Source organism: Pelophylax lessonae, assembly GCF_965119305.1.
Source record: "Pelophylax lessonae genome assembly, chromosome: 1".
Lineage (NCBI taxonomy): Eukaryota > Metazoa > Chordata > Amphibia > Anura > Ranidae > Pelophylax > Pelophylax lessonae.
The window spans coordinates 787,848,078-787,862,440 of NC_138768.1; the positions used below are offsets into that span (position 1 = coordinate 787,848,078).

Here is a 14,363-nt window from a genome sequence, read left to right on the forward strand (position 1 = left end):
GTGATTCTGACCAAATAGGACAAGACTCCCCAGTCTCTGGAATATCAGATCCGACTGAGTCTGGAAATGAGGGAGTCCTTGATATGGTGGCTTCGTTCTCTGGCGCTTCGGCTGGGAAAATCCTTCCTCCCTTTGTATTGGACAGTGGTCACCACGAGAGCCAGCCTGTCCGGCTGGGGAGGCGTCCTCGGCAAACATTCTGCTCAGGGAATCTGGTCGCTGGAAGAGTCCAGACTACCGATCAATGTCTTGGAACTCTGAGCAATCAGACTGTGTCTGGATTATTGGACGGATCATCTTCAGGGTTGTCCAGTGTGCATTCAATTGGACAGTGCCATGGCCATGGCTTATGTCAATCATCAAGGGGGCACAAGAAGTGTTCTGGTGGCTCTGAAGGGAGCAGGCGTTCTAAGGTGGGTAGAAGGGTTCGTTCCAGCCCTCTCCGCCTTACACATTTCCGGGGTGGAAAATTGGCAGGCGGATTATCTCAGTCGGCAGGCGTTGGACCACCGGCAGTGGACCCTTCATCCGGTTGGGCACTCCCGAGGTGAATCTGTTGGCGTCTTCTCTCAACAGAGAGGTGCAGAGGTTTGTGGCTCGGTCAAGGGATCCTTTGGCGGACACCACAGACACGCTGGTGGTCCCGTGGGTCAGTATCGACTGACTTGCGCCTTCCCTCCTCTCAAGCTTCTGCCCAGTCTTCTAAACAAGTTCGAGGCAGAAGGGATTCCGGTCATCTTAGTGGCTCCTGACTGGCCTCGCCGGGCTTGGTACGCCGATCTGGTGCGGCTGGTTGCTGCCTTGGGATCTTAATTTGGTGCTTTCAGCTCTGCAGATGCCTCCTTTTGAAAATATTCAGGAGATTCCCTTTCTTACATTGTCTCAAAAGGTGACCTTTTTAGTGGCTATCACTTCTGCGAGCAGGGTGTCTGAACTGGCGGCGTTATCCTGTCGTTCACCTTACCTAGTGATTCACAGGGATAAGGTGGTTCTTCACTCCTGTCCGTCATTCCTTCCAAAGGTTGTCTCTGATTTTCATTTGAATGGAGACATTGTGTTGCCTTCCCTTGTGTCCAAGGCCTAAACACCCGAAGGAAATTGCCTTGCATGCCTTGGATGTGGTCCGAGCAATTAGGGTGTACCTGGCAGCTACGGAGTCTTTCAGAAAGTCAGACTCTCTATTTGTGCTCACGGATGGAGCTCAAAATGGGTTGTCTGCTTCCTCTGCGACCATTTCCAGATGGATCAGACAGACGGTGGTTCAGGCCATATTCCATCAGGGATCAGGTTCCTCCCTTTCCCTGTCAAGGGGCACTCTACTAGGGCGCTTAGTGCCCCCTGGACCTTCCGTCATCAGGCGTCAGTGATGCAGGTTTGCAAGGTGGCCACGTGGTCGTCGGTGCACACTTTTACAAAGTTTTATAAAGTGGCTGTGTTGGCATCTGCGGATGCTTTGTTTGGCTGCAAGGTTTTGCAGGCTGCTGTTTAAGAGGACCTGATCCTCTATGAAGGTGTATTGTTTTTTCAGGTGGGCTCCGGTTGGTTTGGCTGAGCTCATGTTGCCTGGTTGGCTAATGTTTAGCCTTGGGAATTTTTTGGTGGTTCCCACCCCTCATGTTTAACACTACTTTGGGACGTCCAAATGGTTATGAATACCAGGAGCTGTGTCTGTCAATGAACGAAAGGGAAAATGGGATTTTTGATTTACCGTAAAATCCATTTCTCTGATATTCATTTACGGACACAGCACTCATCCCTCTGCGGAGTTATTATTCTCCTGACACTGCTTGTTACAAAACTTAGTAGCTATAGCAGAGAGAGGGAGTATACCCCCTGGGACTGCCCATGGGTGTAGCCAGAATTTTTTCTTCTGCCTAGTGTCCTACTCCTGTAGGGGGCAGTATAACCCAATGGTTATGAAAACCAGAAGCTGTGTCCATCAATGAACATCAGAGAAATGGATTTCAGGTAAGTCAAAAATCGCCTTTTTTTTTTTTTTAAATCCCGGAGTACGGATCTGACAGACATAGCCACTAGGACCTCATTTGAAAATAAATGCCTACATGGACACGGATCACGTGGGGGAATCTCGGAGTTCTATGTCCTCTTCAATAGTCAATGGAATAAGCCCTCCTACCAAACGACATGGGAATGGGACCTGGGCAAGACTATAGAGAAGAAGGTATGGGTGCAGTGGTCAACCACGGTGAACAAGGGAATACTCAATACTTCATTAGTGGAACCAATTTACAAGGTGCTGTCCAGATGGTACCTGGTCCTGGCAAGGCTGGGAAGATTGCACCCTGGCACTTCACCCCTTTGCTTCGGGGGATGTGGGCGAGAGGGTACTATGTTCCATGTCTAGTGGTCCTTTCCGAAGGTCCAGTGCTTTTGGATCAGAATATTCACCCTGGTCTATTCAGTGACAGGACAAAACATACCTAAAACTACACTGCGGATTTTCTGGACAAGATCCCTGGACATCTCCGAACTCTTATTTTTTAATATACTTAGCAGCTAAAATTACTATAATGCAAGCATGGAAATCTCCAGTGGTCAATGTTGCATTAGTAAAACCTAAACTTTCCTGGATCATGGTCAACGAAAAACTGACCAGCATCCTCCGAGACAAACAAGCCAGATTCAAAAGAGTGTGGTCCCTCTGGATTAAATGCCTTCAGGCCCCATAGCTCCCGGGAATTAGGTGGTCAGGGGCCTGGGCCGAAGGATTTTACTCCTGTCTCCTTTTTTTTCCTTATTTCTTTTTCCTTTCACTTTCTTGTTTTTTTTCTCTTTTTATGGTTTGTGACATTTATCATGTGGATGCAAATGGAGAGTCCTAGAGCCTCTGATATTTCATTATCACTATGGGAGCTAGGTAAAGTGCCTTGAGGCGCTAGATTCAACCTTTTGCGATAAGTGCTTCTATATCTGGTCATGCTACTGCATTAGCATTGGATCATCTGCTGCAGTAATGTTTTTCAAAGCAATATTCCTGATCTGTTAATGCTATAGCGTAATTATAATTATCTTACATATGCCCTGGGCAAGCAGTAGCCTAATTTGGTTGGATTAACCTTTTACAATTGTTTTTTATTATATTTACAATGATGAGACCCTTGGTTAGCCTTGAGGGTGCAGGGATCCTTCTATATCTGTATGATACGGTTTGTATTCTAAAAAGTTTGTTAAACTTTTGAATAAAAATCTTTTACAAAAAAAAAGAAAATGTAATGAAAGTTTTGGAGCCTAGATATAATACTCCACATTATCTGCTCTGAAAATCCTTCACTAAATGTCAGTATCTATATGATGTAAAAGAAAAAATAATTCAAAAAATAATTCAAGAGAAATCGAACAATGAAGTCCAATGTAAAATATTGACTGTAAGTTTAAAGTTCATTTTTTGTGTGTAATTAGTTTAATGCTGGTTATTTCTCATGATGGCTTTTTTATTCCTCAGAAAAAAAAGATGATTCATTCATAACTTTATGCTTTTTAATTGCTGCCAGTACAAAATTTTCTCGTTATATAACAAGCTCGGAGACTTGCTTGGCTTGCCCAGTTTAAGGCTGAGATGACGGACACAGATCCTAATTGTAACACGACTAGTGCTTCTTCCTCATGAGTTATTAGGCTTAGTTAAAAGCTGTTTTAAAAGCGCAAGTACCAATTTTTGTGTGCTGCCAGACCAAACTATTTCAATGCAAACATTTCACACATTTTCTTTCAGACGTCGCTGGCCATGCGGTTTGCCCAGGAATCGTTCGGAAAACAGTACAAACAAACAGTAGGACTGGACTTCTTTCTGAAGAGGCTGACATTGCCAGGTGAGGGTTTTTTTTTCTTTTTTGGTTTGTGGGTTCAGGACCATCTTATGCCCAGGATTAATGGTGAAATTTGACTTTACAAAAACAAATAGCTGGCATTATTTTTTGACTGACTTGCGTGCTTCCAAAATACTTTAAGGGAAGAGAAACAGAATTTACAAATTTTATTAACACAAATTATTAACAAAATTGGTTTAGTTGTTTCCGGTTGGCAGTTTCAGTGCTGAAAATGTCATTGGATGCATTTTTTGCACAAATTACTTTTTTTGCACGTGTAAAGTAAATGCTTTTTTACACCAAAACACCTGATTTGTAACACTGGATAATACATTTGCACACAGAAAAGTAATAGTTACTTATTGACCCTTAACATCTGTGTAACCAATCCATCCTTTCCATAAAGCCAACCTGAGCTTTGCCAGTGCAGAAAAAAGCAGCAGATTATCTTCAGTGGGGACACCATCGGCAGGTTACGCTTCCATTCTTTGCTCCCCCATTCTCTGTTTGCTTGTCAGTTAGCTAGGAATAATACCATTTACTTATAGATCTTGAAGAGCATGTGATTTACTCTACTTCCTCCCATGTGACAGCGCAGAAGCTTGGCATTTGGCTGGTACCCAGTGGTGTCACGTGAGATGGGTCCATAGCACTGTGTATGTTGTGAAGCAGTTTGGCAGTAAAGGGAACTTGAAGTGCAGCTGGTGTGACTGTCCTTTATGCTGAATGTATTGCTTTGCCTTGCAAGGGCTTTCTTCCTAAAGACATTGTAAAGTCTTGTTTTTTTTATCTTAAAATAACAAACATGTTATACTTACCTGCTCTGTGCCATCCTTTTACACAGAGCAGCCTCGATCCTCCTCTTCAATTGTCCCCCTGCTGTCGCTCCTGGCTCCACCCCCTCCCCGCCGAGTGCTCAAATAGCAAACTACCTGCTTCAGGCGCATGTGTGCGTGCTCGCTCCCGAGCCATGCTCAGTGTCCATAAGACACACAGAGCAAGGCTCGGTCCTGCCCCCCCCCCCTCCATTGTCATTGGCTCTGATTGGCTCAGATACAGCAGCGGGAGCAATCAGGAGCGGGAGATCCGGGGTAACATCTGCTCTCATACACATCGCTGGATGTATTTAGAGGGGCTGTGTGGGTGGAGCTGCATGCAGAAGGTTTTTTTTTTTTTTTTTTACAATACTGCATAGAATGCAGTAAGGTAAAAACATTCTGCCTTTACAAACACTTTAATCTTAATCCAACCCCTATATGTAACTCTTGATCCAACCTGTAACAAAATATATATTACGGCAATAAATACCGTTTTATCACCCAGTTTCCTGTTAAAAAAGAATCTATAACTACTTTAGCTCTCATACCTGCTCACCCCTTATGGACCAAAGATATATTTACATTTTCACTATAGGCCTGTGTTTTAGGAAAAACAAGGCTCTCTATTGGCAACGTTGTTTTGAAAAACATATTTTTTTTTTCCATGAAATCTAGAAGCAAAAACATTTAAAGAAATTAAAGAATTTTTTTAGGTTTTGAAAAGTGTTCATTAAAAAAAGATTACTGTTTAAAAAAAAAAACTTTAACAATTTGCCTTATTTAATTTGACACTGAAGTTTGCAAATTATGTTTCTGGTGTTAACCACTTGCCGACTGCCTAACGCCGATCTACGTCGGCAGTCAGCCCCTCACAGGCAAAGTGACGTAGGGCTACGTCACTAGCTTGTGAGGGTCTAGGGAGCGAGCGCGCGCCCCCGGAGGCGCGCTCCCGCTCCCGCGTGGTCACGGACCCCCCCCGCGCATGTGACCGGCGGACCCGATGTCCGCCGGTCACTCGGCGATCGGCGGGGGAGAGGGAGAATGTCAGGCAGCTTGTGTAAACAAGCCACCTGTCATTCTCCTTGCTGTTAGGATACTGATCACTCGGATCTAGTATGTAGATCCGTTGATCAGTGTCCATACAGCTCAAGCCCCAGCCAATCACAGTAGAAAGCACGCCCCTAGGGATACACACAGCCCCTCCCTCCCAAATAAAGTTAACCCCTTCACTACCAGTGTATTTTTACAGTAACAGTGCATATATATAGCACTGATTACTGTAGAAATGTCACTGGTAACCCCAAAAGTGTCAAAAATGTCAGTCAAGGGTCCGATCTGTCCGCCCCAATGTCACAGTACCGCAAAAAAAATCGCAGATCGCCGCCATTACACGTTAAAAAAAAAAACAACAAAAATGACAGAAATCTTTCCCTTTGTTAGTAAACGCGATAACTTTTGCGCAAACCAATCAAAATACGCTTTTTGCGATTTTTTTTTTTTTACCAAACATAGGTAGCATAAAACAAATTGGCCGAAAAAGTAAAAAAATTTTGATTTTTAAATTTTTTTTTTTGGGGAATTTCATATAAAAAAATGTGAAAAATATTGCTATTTTTGCAAAATTGACGCTCTTTTTTTGTTTGTAGCGCGTGATCAAAAAATCGCACAGGTGATCAAATACCACCAAAAGAAAGCTCTGTTTGTGGGAAAAAAAGGACGTCAAATTCGTTTAGGTACAGCGTCGCACGACTGCGCAATTGTCCGTTAAAGTCACGCAGTGCCGAATCGCAAAATACCCCCTGGTCGGAATGGGGGTAAAATCTTCCGGGGCTTAAGTGGTTAAGTATTGCGAAGTTATTAGCAAATAAAAAAAAGTGTTTTTTTTTTTAATCACATGTTGGCCATTTTCTGGTTATGCGGTGCTGAAAAAAAGTAACACATAAATTGAATCAAAACGAAAAAAATATTAATGGTAAAAAAAATGTAAGTTAAAAAAAAAAAGATCAGAAAAAATAATAGCTAAGGGCAGGACAGTAAAGAAGGAAGTTGTTATTGAGGGCTGGTTAGAGTTTTAACTTTGTGTTTTTAATTTTATTCATATTTAGATCAATTAAACAATACATTGATTCATTGCATTTTTTAATGACAAATTCAGACTATCTGCTAGTGTCATTTTACACAGAAGCAGCTGCATTTTGATAGGCTAGTAATTTTTTTTTTTTTTTTTTTTTTTTTTTTTTTTTTGAAGGGAAAGCAGGCTTTTTATTGTTGTCAGAAGATACAGTCTATGATAAAAACTATAAAATGGGACTGCGGAAAGACGCTTTTTATAAAGTATTATAGAAATTATTTTTTTTTTTTTCAATAAATTTTATTCAAGAATAACAAGTACAGACAAATGCAAAAATGGTACAGGAATGAAAACTGAATCACTAAAAAGGCTAATGGATACAGGTAGAACAGCATAGTGTGGTGGGTATGTAGCAAACTAAGCTCATATATATAGTATCCAGTAGTGATTCAGAGCAAATGGGACCATGCCTCGATCCAGAAAACCTAGACAAGGAAAAGAGAAAAAAAAAAAAAAAGGGAGGGTACCAGCTAATAGGTGACGGGAGCAACCCCCACAACGGTAGGGCGCCACCCTCGAGACACCCCTAAAGGGAGCAAACTGTGTCCCGGAGGAGGCGCGCCCAACCTCTAATAGTAAACCATGTGGTATCCCAAACACGAGAACTGCAAAGGAGAACTGGACAGAGGCATGCAATTCCCAGTCCCAAGCCAACCTAGCAAGGGACCCGTATTCCAAATTGTAAATAAGAATAGTAAAAGAGAAAATTCTAACAATTCAAAAACCCATTTTAAGTCATTGGCAGGGGCTCTGGGCCCAAACCCAGAGACCCCCCCCCCCAGGTATAGTCATCGACAAAACACTATGAGTACAGCAGTACCAATGGGAGAGCAGTAAGAAGGAAAAGAAAGAAAAAGAAGAGGGTAGAGGTGACAGAAAAGGAAGCTGACAAAAAGCAAAGACAGAGAAAAGATAACAGGAGGGAGAGCAAGAGGGGGTAGAGGGCTCCAGCGGTCTCACCTCGGCTAAATGGTAACATGAACGTAGGCCGCCCAGGGTTCCCAGATCCGTTCAAATTTTGTTCTGGAGTCATCAAGAATACTATACATCTTCTCCTGCGCCATTATCCATGAGATCTTGCGCTTAGCTAAATAGAGCGGAACAGAAGGTTTTTTCCATTGCCTGGCTATCGCCATTTTGGCACCGAGGAAAATGTAGAAAACGAGGGCCTGAGTGTGTTTGGGAACATTAGGAATGCGCTGACCTAGGAGAGCATGCGTAGGGGACGGGTGTACTATAAGACCAGTAATTCGCCTTATTATACTATAAATGCGCCCCCAAAACGAACGCAGTTTGGGGCATTCCCAAAAAATGTGTAGAATAGTACCCATCAGGTTGCAGTCACGAAAGCAGGTGGGTTGCATGGAGGGATAGATGGTGGCCAGCCTAGCGGGCACCATATACCACCTCATGAGCACTTTTAGGTTAGCTTCCATGAGACCAACATTGTGAATACCCCGGAAAGAACGCCCAACACATGCGTGCCAGTCAGGTAGGTTCCAGTCTATATTGAGGTCCTGTTCCCATTTGAGCATGTAGGCTGGTTTATATTGGGTGTCGTTTAGAAGTGCGTAAATGAGGGAGATACCCCCCTTAACATCAGTAATTTGGGCACACCATTGCTCATAAAGCGATGCCCGAAGGGGAGCAGGAGATTTGGACTTGATGGAGTTAATAAAGTGTGAAATTTGAGTCAGACGGAACCTCTCTACAGGCGGCATCCCCAACTTGGAAGTACAATGTGATAAGGTTATAGGACCAGAGCTATCTACAAAGTGTCCGATTCTATACATGCCTTTGTCAGTCCACCATTTAAATGCCCCTATGTTTTCCCCAGGAGGGAAGGCCGGGTTATGGAATAAGTGAGTGAGTGGAGCCCAATGTGAAGTCACTTTATGCGATTTATGTATGCGATCACAAATGGAGAAAGAATGTGATAGGGTAGGAGATAATACTGGGGGGCGGGAGGAGGCTGGGCACCACAGTAAGTAATCGATAGTGTGTCGGGGGACAGCCTGACGTTCTATATGGCACCAGTCGGGCTTTCCACCCCTGGAGTAGATAACGGAGAACTGTGTTAGTTGAGCTGCTAGATAGTAATTCCAGAGGTCCGGGACACCCAATCCCCCCTGTCTCCTGGAGCGTAGAAGTGTATGTTTGTTAATTCTATGTCCCTTCCGTCCCCAGATAAATTTAAAGATGTGGCCTTGTAAACTCTGAACATGGGATTTACGCACAGGGATCGGGAGAGATCGGAATAAATAGAGAATACGCGGTAAAAGAGTCATTTTAACAGCATTGACTTTCCCTAACCAGGAGATGCGATAGCGAGACCAATCCGAGAGATCCCGCTTCAGTCGTCGGAACATGGGCGGGTAATTGGATGGGTAGAGTTTGTCTATAGTAGGGGTTAACGACACCCCTAGGTAGGGGATGGAATCCGAGTGCCAGGAGAAAGGGAAGTGGTCCTTCAGCCGATCCACAAGGGAAGAGGAGAGGTTTAAATTAAGGGCAAGAGATTTGGACATGTTTACTCGTAAACCTGAGGCTGCCCCAAAGGCATCTAGGAGGGAGACGATATTGGGGAGAGAGATCAATGGGGAGGTGACAAAAAGCATAATGTCGTCTGCAAACAGCGCGCATTTGTGGGTTGCGGGTCCGCATTGTATGCCATGAATATCCGGATGAAGGCGGATGGCTGTTGCCAAGGATTCAAGAGCCACCGCAAATAGGAGCGGGGAAAGGGGGCATCCCTGTCTCGTGCCTCTCCGGATGGGAATGTTCGCCGAGTAGTAACCCTGCATCCGAACCTGAGCCACTGGGTGAGAGTAAAGGGCCTGAAGAGTGGTGAGGAAAGAGGGGCCAAAGCCCCAACATTCTAGAGTGCGGAAGAGGAACGGCCAAGAGAGGGAGTCAAAGGCCTTTTGTAGATCTAGGGACAGAAGAAAACCATGTTGGGGAGGGCCACCATCCCACCCAGAGTTTAACAGAGAGATGACATCAATCACCCTCCTTACCTGGTCAGGTCCCTGCCTACCTGGAATGAACCCCACCTGATCCTTATGAATGTATTTGGCAATAAAGCTGGAGAAACGATTAGCGAAAATTTTGGTCAGGATCTTGAGATCATTATTAATAAGCGAAATTGGCCTGTAATTGCCCACCTCTGAGGGGTCCTTCCCAGGCTTGGGGATAACCGAAATGTAAGCTTTATTAGAAACTTCTTCAAGGCTAGCTCCGCCCCTGAGGGCATTAAAGAACCGGACCAGATAAGGAGATAGGACCGATACAAAGGTCTTGTAATAAGCATTTGAAAAGCCGTCAGGGCCTGGGGCAGAATTGGGCCGAAGGTTCTTGATAACATCCAACACCTCCTGTTCATCAATAGGGGCTTCCATAAGGGATCTATGTGTAGCTGATAGGCGGGGAAGAGGTACATCTTTCAAGAACGATTCAGGATCATTCCCCTTGTGGGGGGCAGGGGCCGCATAGAGATGTGAATAGAAGGAGTGGAAGGAGTCCATGATGGAATCGGGGTTACTCGAGAGAACGCCAGAGGGGGACTTAATCTTAGGCATGGAGATCGCTCGAAATTTGGGGGATATCTCAGCGCTAAATGCGTGCCCAATTTGTCCCGGGAAGCATAAGAGCGAGCATTTTGCCACCTAAGGGCCTTCTCTGCCCTAGAAGTCAGGGCTAGGTTCAATGATAGCTTAACCGCATCAAGTTCTGCCAACGAGGTAGGGTTAGGGGATCTCTTATGGGCTCTACGGAGATGATCATATTCCTTCTCCAAACGGGCAATGTCGACCAGTCTTTCTTTTTTAATTTTCGCCCCCAGTTGAATGAGGTAGCCCCTGATAACCGCCTTATGGGCCCCCCAGAGGGTAGAGGGGGACGTATCAGGAATATCATTGAGCGTGAAGTAGTCGCGGAGTGCCGCCTCTACCTGGGAACAAATAGCGGGGTCGCTCAGGATGGACTCGTTGATTCTCCAAGGCGAAGGGCCTCGGGGAGGCAAGGAGCAGGAAAGCCGAAGCGAAACCATGGAGTGGTCCGACCAAGGGATATCCTTAATTTTAGACTTCTGCGCAGAGGGGACGTCAGTTGTGGGGATGAAAATGTGATCTATACGCGCAAACGTATGATGGGGCGCCGAGAAGTGCGTATAATCGCGGGAGGAAGGGTTAAGTTCCCGCCAGATGTCAATCAAACCTAGCGAGTGAAGAGTTCGAGCTACTCGAAGACTCTGCTTGGAGGGGCGGCGAAGCCTACCACCAGAGGAGTTAGATTTATCAAGGGTGCAATCAAGAGCTAAGTTGGAATCCCCCCCAATGAGAACTCGACCCTCAAGGTGAGGAGACAGGATGAGGAACATGTCGGAGAAGAATTTCGACTGACCCCTGTTGGGCGCATAATAGGAGACAAACGTGTATAACTCCCCTTGAATGTGACCTTTAACTAAAATGAAACGTCCGTGGGGGTCCCGAATTGTGTGCAGATGGGAGAAGGAGAGGGATTTAGCAAAGAATATGGCCACCCCTCTCTGCTTAGTGGGGGCATTGGCAAGATAAAACAAGGGGTATTTGTGGTGGACATATGTAGGTTGATAAGACTCCGGAAAGTGAGTCTCCTGAAGCAGGAGAACCCCCAATCCCTGGGAGTGATAATGTTGGAATGCCTTCCTACGTTTAACCGGTGAATTTAAGCCCTGGGTGTTGTGTGATGCCACCTGCAAAGAAGATACCGTACTCACGTTAGTCGTCATGGTGTTCCGTCATGGAATGCGCTGGGGGGAGTGTAGTAGTGGATTCCCAATGGAACCCCTGGGAGAAGTCAGGCACAGGAGCGGCAGGAATAGAAGAGACGTGAGCAAACCAATCGGACCGCAGGAACCCTCTGAAAAGAAAAAAATACCAGTGAAAGGAGAAAAAGAAAGTGAGGAGGACAGTGAAAGGAGAAGAAAGACGCAAGAGCAAGATCTTGCGCCGGGATGAGGCGACAGCAGGCAAAGCCCACAGTCCCCCATCAGACGTACGGATGCGCCCTGAGCCAGTCAGGGCACATTCCTGTGGGAGGCAAGAGGTAACCAACTTACGTCCAACAGGAGGAGGCGCAATGATACCTCCCCGGTCAAAGAGCACCAGCCCAGCAATCCTATAAAAAAGAAAAAAAGCAACATCAAGGCACTACAATATCGCCATTAAAAATGCGGGATCAACTGCTCAGCATACACCATGAGGATTATGGGAGTAGGGTAAACAAGTGGGGAAGGACTCCGCGGATAGGGAGTGAAAGAAAATAAGGGAAGAGGGATGGGTGAAGGGACAGGGGGGAGGCGGGGAAGGAGGGAGGACAGGGAGGGGCAGAGTTAAGAGGTAGTGGGAGGGAGGAGAAGGGAACCATAAGCAATATAGCATTAAAGACATTCAAAAGTAATGAGTAGTAGTCCCTTTAAAAAAAAAAAAAAAAAAAAAAAAAAAAAAAAAAGGGGCTACCAGTTTCGTAGCAGAAAGTCAACACCAATCATGACCCGAAATATAAAGAGTTAGTTTGCTAAAAAAAAAAAAAAAAAAAAAATCGTAGAAAACAGTCCAAACTTGGACCCAAAAAGGGGTCAAAAAGTAAAGGCAGGGATCGTCGAGGAACCCAAATCAGGCGGAGAGGAGTAAACTCCAATAGCCTGGAAGAAGAGTAGTAGTAGGGTCCCCGCAGGCATCAGGGAGGCTTGACATCTCGGTGGCGCTTTGTTTGCTGCTTGTTCCATACCGGGGAGACAGGGCTGATCGGTGGAGGCCGCTTGGCAGAATCTCTCCTGGAGGTAGAAGAGGTGGGGACAGGGTCCCTAGCGATAATTCCCATTTGCATCAACATGTGTTCGCCATCCTGGAAGTTGGTAAAACTGTAAGTCTTGTTCTGAAAGTGGAAATTCAGACGGAACGGGAAGGACCACCAGTATTTCAGTGCCCTAGCAGATAGAGATAATGTAAGCGGCTTCAATGCTCTACGGCGTTGAATGGTAAAGGGGGAGAGGTCTGCAAATATTTGGATCTTGTGGCCTTGAATGGACAAATCCTCTCTACCCCTGCTCTTTCTCATAAGTTCCTCCTTAACACCGTAAAAATGTGTTTTGACAATAACGTCCCTGGGCAGGCCATCTTTGCGGGGCAATTGAAGGGCCCTGTGAGCTCGGTCAAGCTCGAGGCGATGGTCTGGGATGTCTGGGAGAAGATCCTTAATAAAAGCTTTGACAGTGACAGGGATATCCGTGATGGTTTCGGGGATCCCCCGGACCCTGAAATTTAAACGTCTGCTCCTGTTCTCCAGGTCATCCAATTTACTGAGTGCGGTGTCAAGCTGATCCTGCATAGTCTGGATGCTAGCAGTGTTCTGATTGGCCCTTGCGACAGTTTGATCCACGGTGCTCTCAATCGCATCTATTCTGGACCCAAGGTTCTGGAGTTCTGCCTTAATGGATTCAGTAATTTGTGAGGCATTGTGAGCCAGGCCAGAGGCTAGCATCTCTGAGAACTTAGCCATTAGCAAAGACAGGTCTGGGAAGTGACCAGGCATGTTAGGGCCTAGTAAATGAGGCAAAGCCAGGGCCTCAGGTGATTGCATCCCCGGGATCCCTGGGGCCTGTTCCAGAGTTCTGCTGATAAGTGACTCCGTAGAAGCTGGAGAGGCCAGGGGGGCCTGATGGAAGTAAGTGGAGGTGGAGGGAGATGGCCAGGGGTCTGGAGATGGTGCCGGGGAGTCCATAGGAGCAATGGGAAAGTTTCCTACCTCCGGCTGGCTGCGGACATCTGAGGAGATGTGAGGTGCGGTCGCCATCTTGAGAGCGTCCCGCTCTGGTGAGGAGAAGAGAAGACGGCGGGATACCTCACTACGGCGGCCCGCCGACATTCAATGAAGGTCCGCCGGAGGAAGGGGCAGTCAGATGTAACGATCGTGGGGCGTAGTGCGCGAAGCTGCCGGTGCTGGGGCTCTCGGGAGACCGGGGAGGCGCGGAGCTCCGGACTAAGGCGCCATGTCGGAGCTCCCGCGCATGCGCACCTCAGGCTAGTAATTTTTATAATGTATATTTAACATTCTAAATCCTGAAGTTGTTAAAATGTCACGTGGTGCTCATTTACAATATTAATGTTGATGAGTCATGAAATCTGTGCTCCAAAGTGAAAGGACCCTACTCTTCTCATAGATTGTGCACCAGGAAAAAGAAATCCCGCTATACTCCTAGATTTCTTCAATTTCCTTTTAAAACTGGCCGCATATTCCTAACGTATTGTTTTATCCCTGTACAATCTACTATTACCTATCCAGTTCTGGGACCTGCCTGATTGGGTGTAAAATATATACACAATATAAATGTACAGTCTCCTTTAACTCTATCCACAATCAGATTGTAATGTGTGTACCAGATTTAAACGCCATAGTTAAAGTGGTTCTAAAGGCAGATGTTTTTTTACCTTAAGAGCCGGTTCACACTAGGGTGACTTGTCAGGCGACTTGGTCGCCTGACAAGTCGCCGTGGGTCGCCTGCCATAGATTAGCACAGGACCCGTTTTAATAGGAGCGACACAAAAA

General features: G+C 45.8%; 1 protein-coding gene across 2 annotated transcripts in view; it reads left to right on the forward strand.

The window, feature by feature from the left end:
* The window catches only part of RAB28 (RAB28, member RAS oncogene family), a 198,967-nt gene that overhangs the window by 38,762 nt on the left and 145,842 nt on the right, over positions 1-14,363 (forward strand). For both annotated transcript variants that reach the window (XM_082257172.1, XM_082257171.1), the window contains exon 2: positions 3,734-3,830. In XM_082257172.1, coding sequence (XP_082113298.1) covers positions 3,734-3,830 — 97 coding nt within the window. The remainder of the gene's footprint in view (positions 1-3,733; positions 3,831-14,363) is intronic.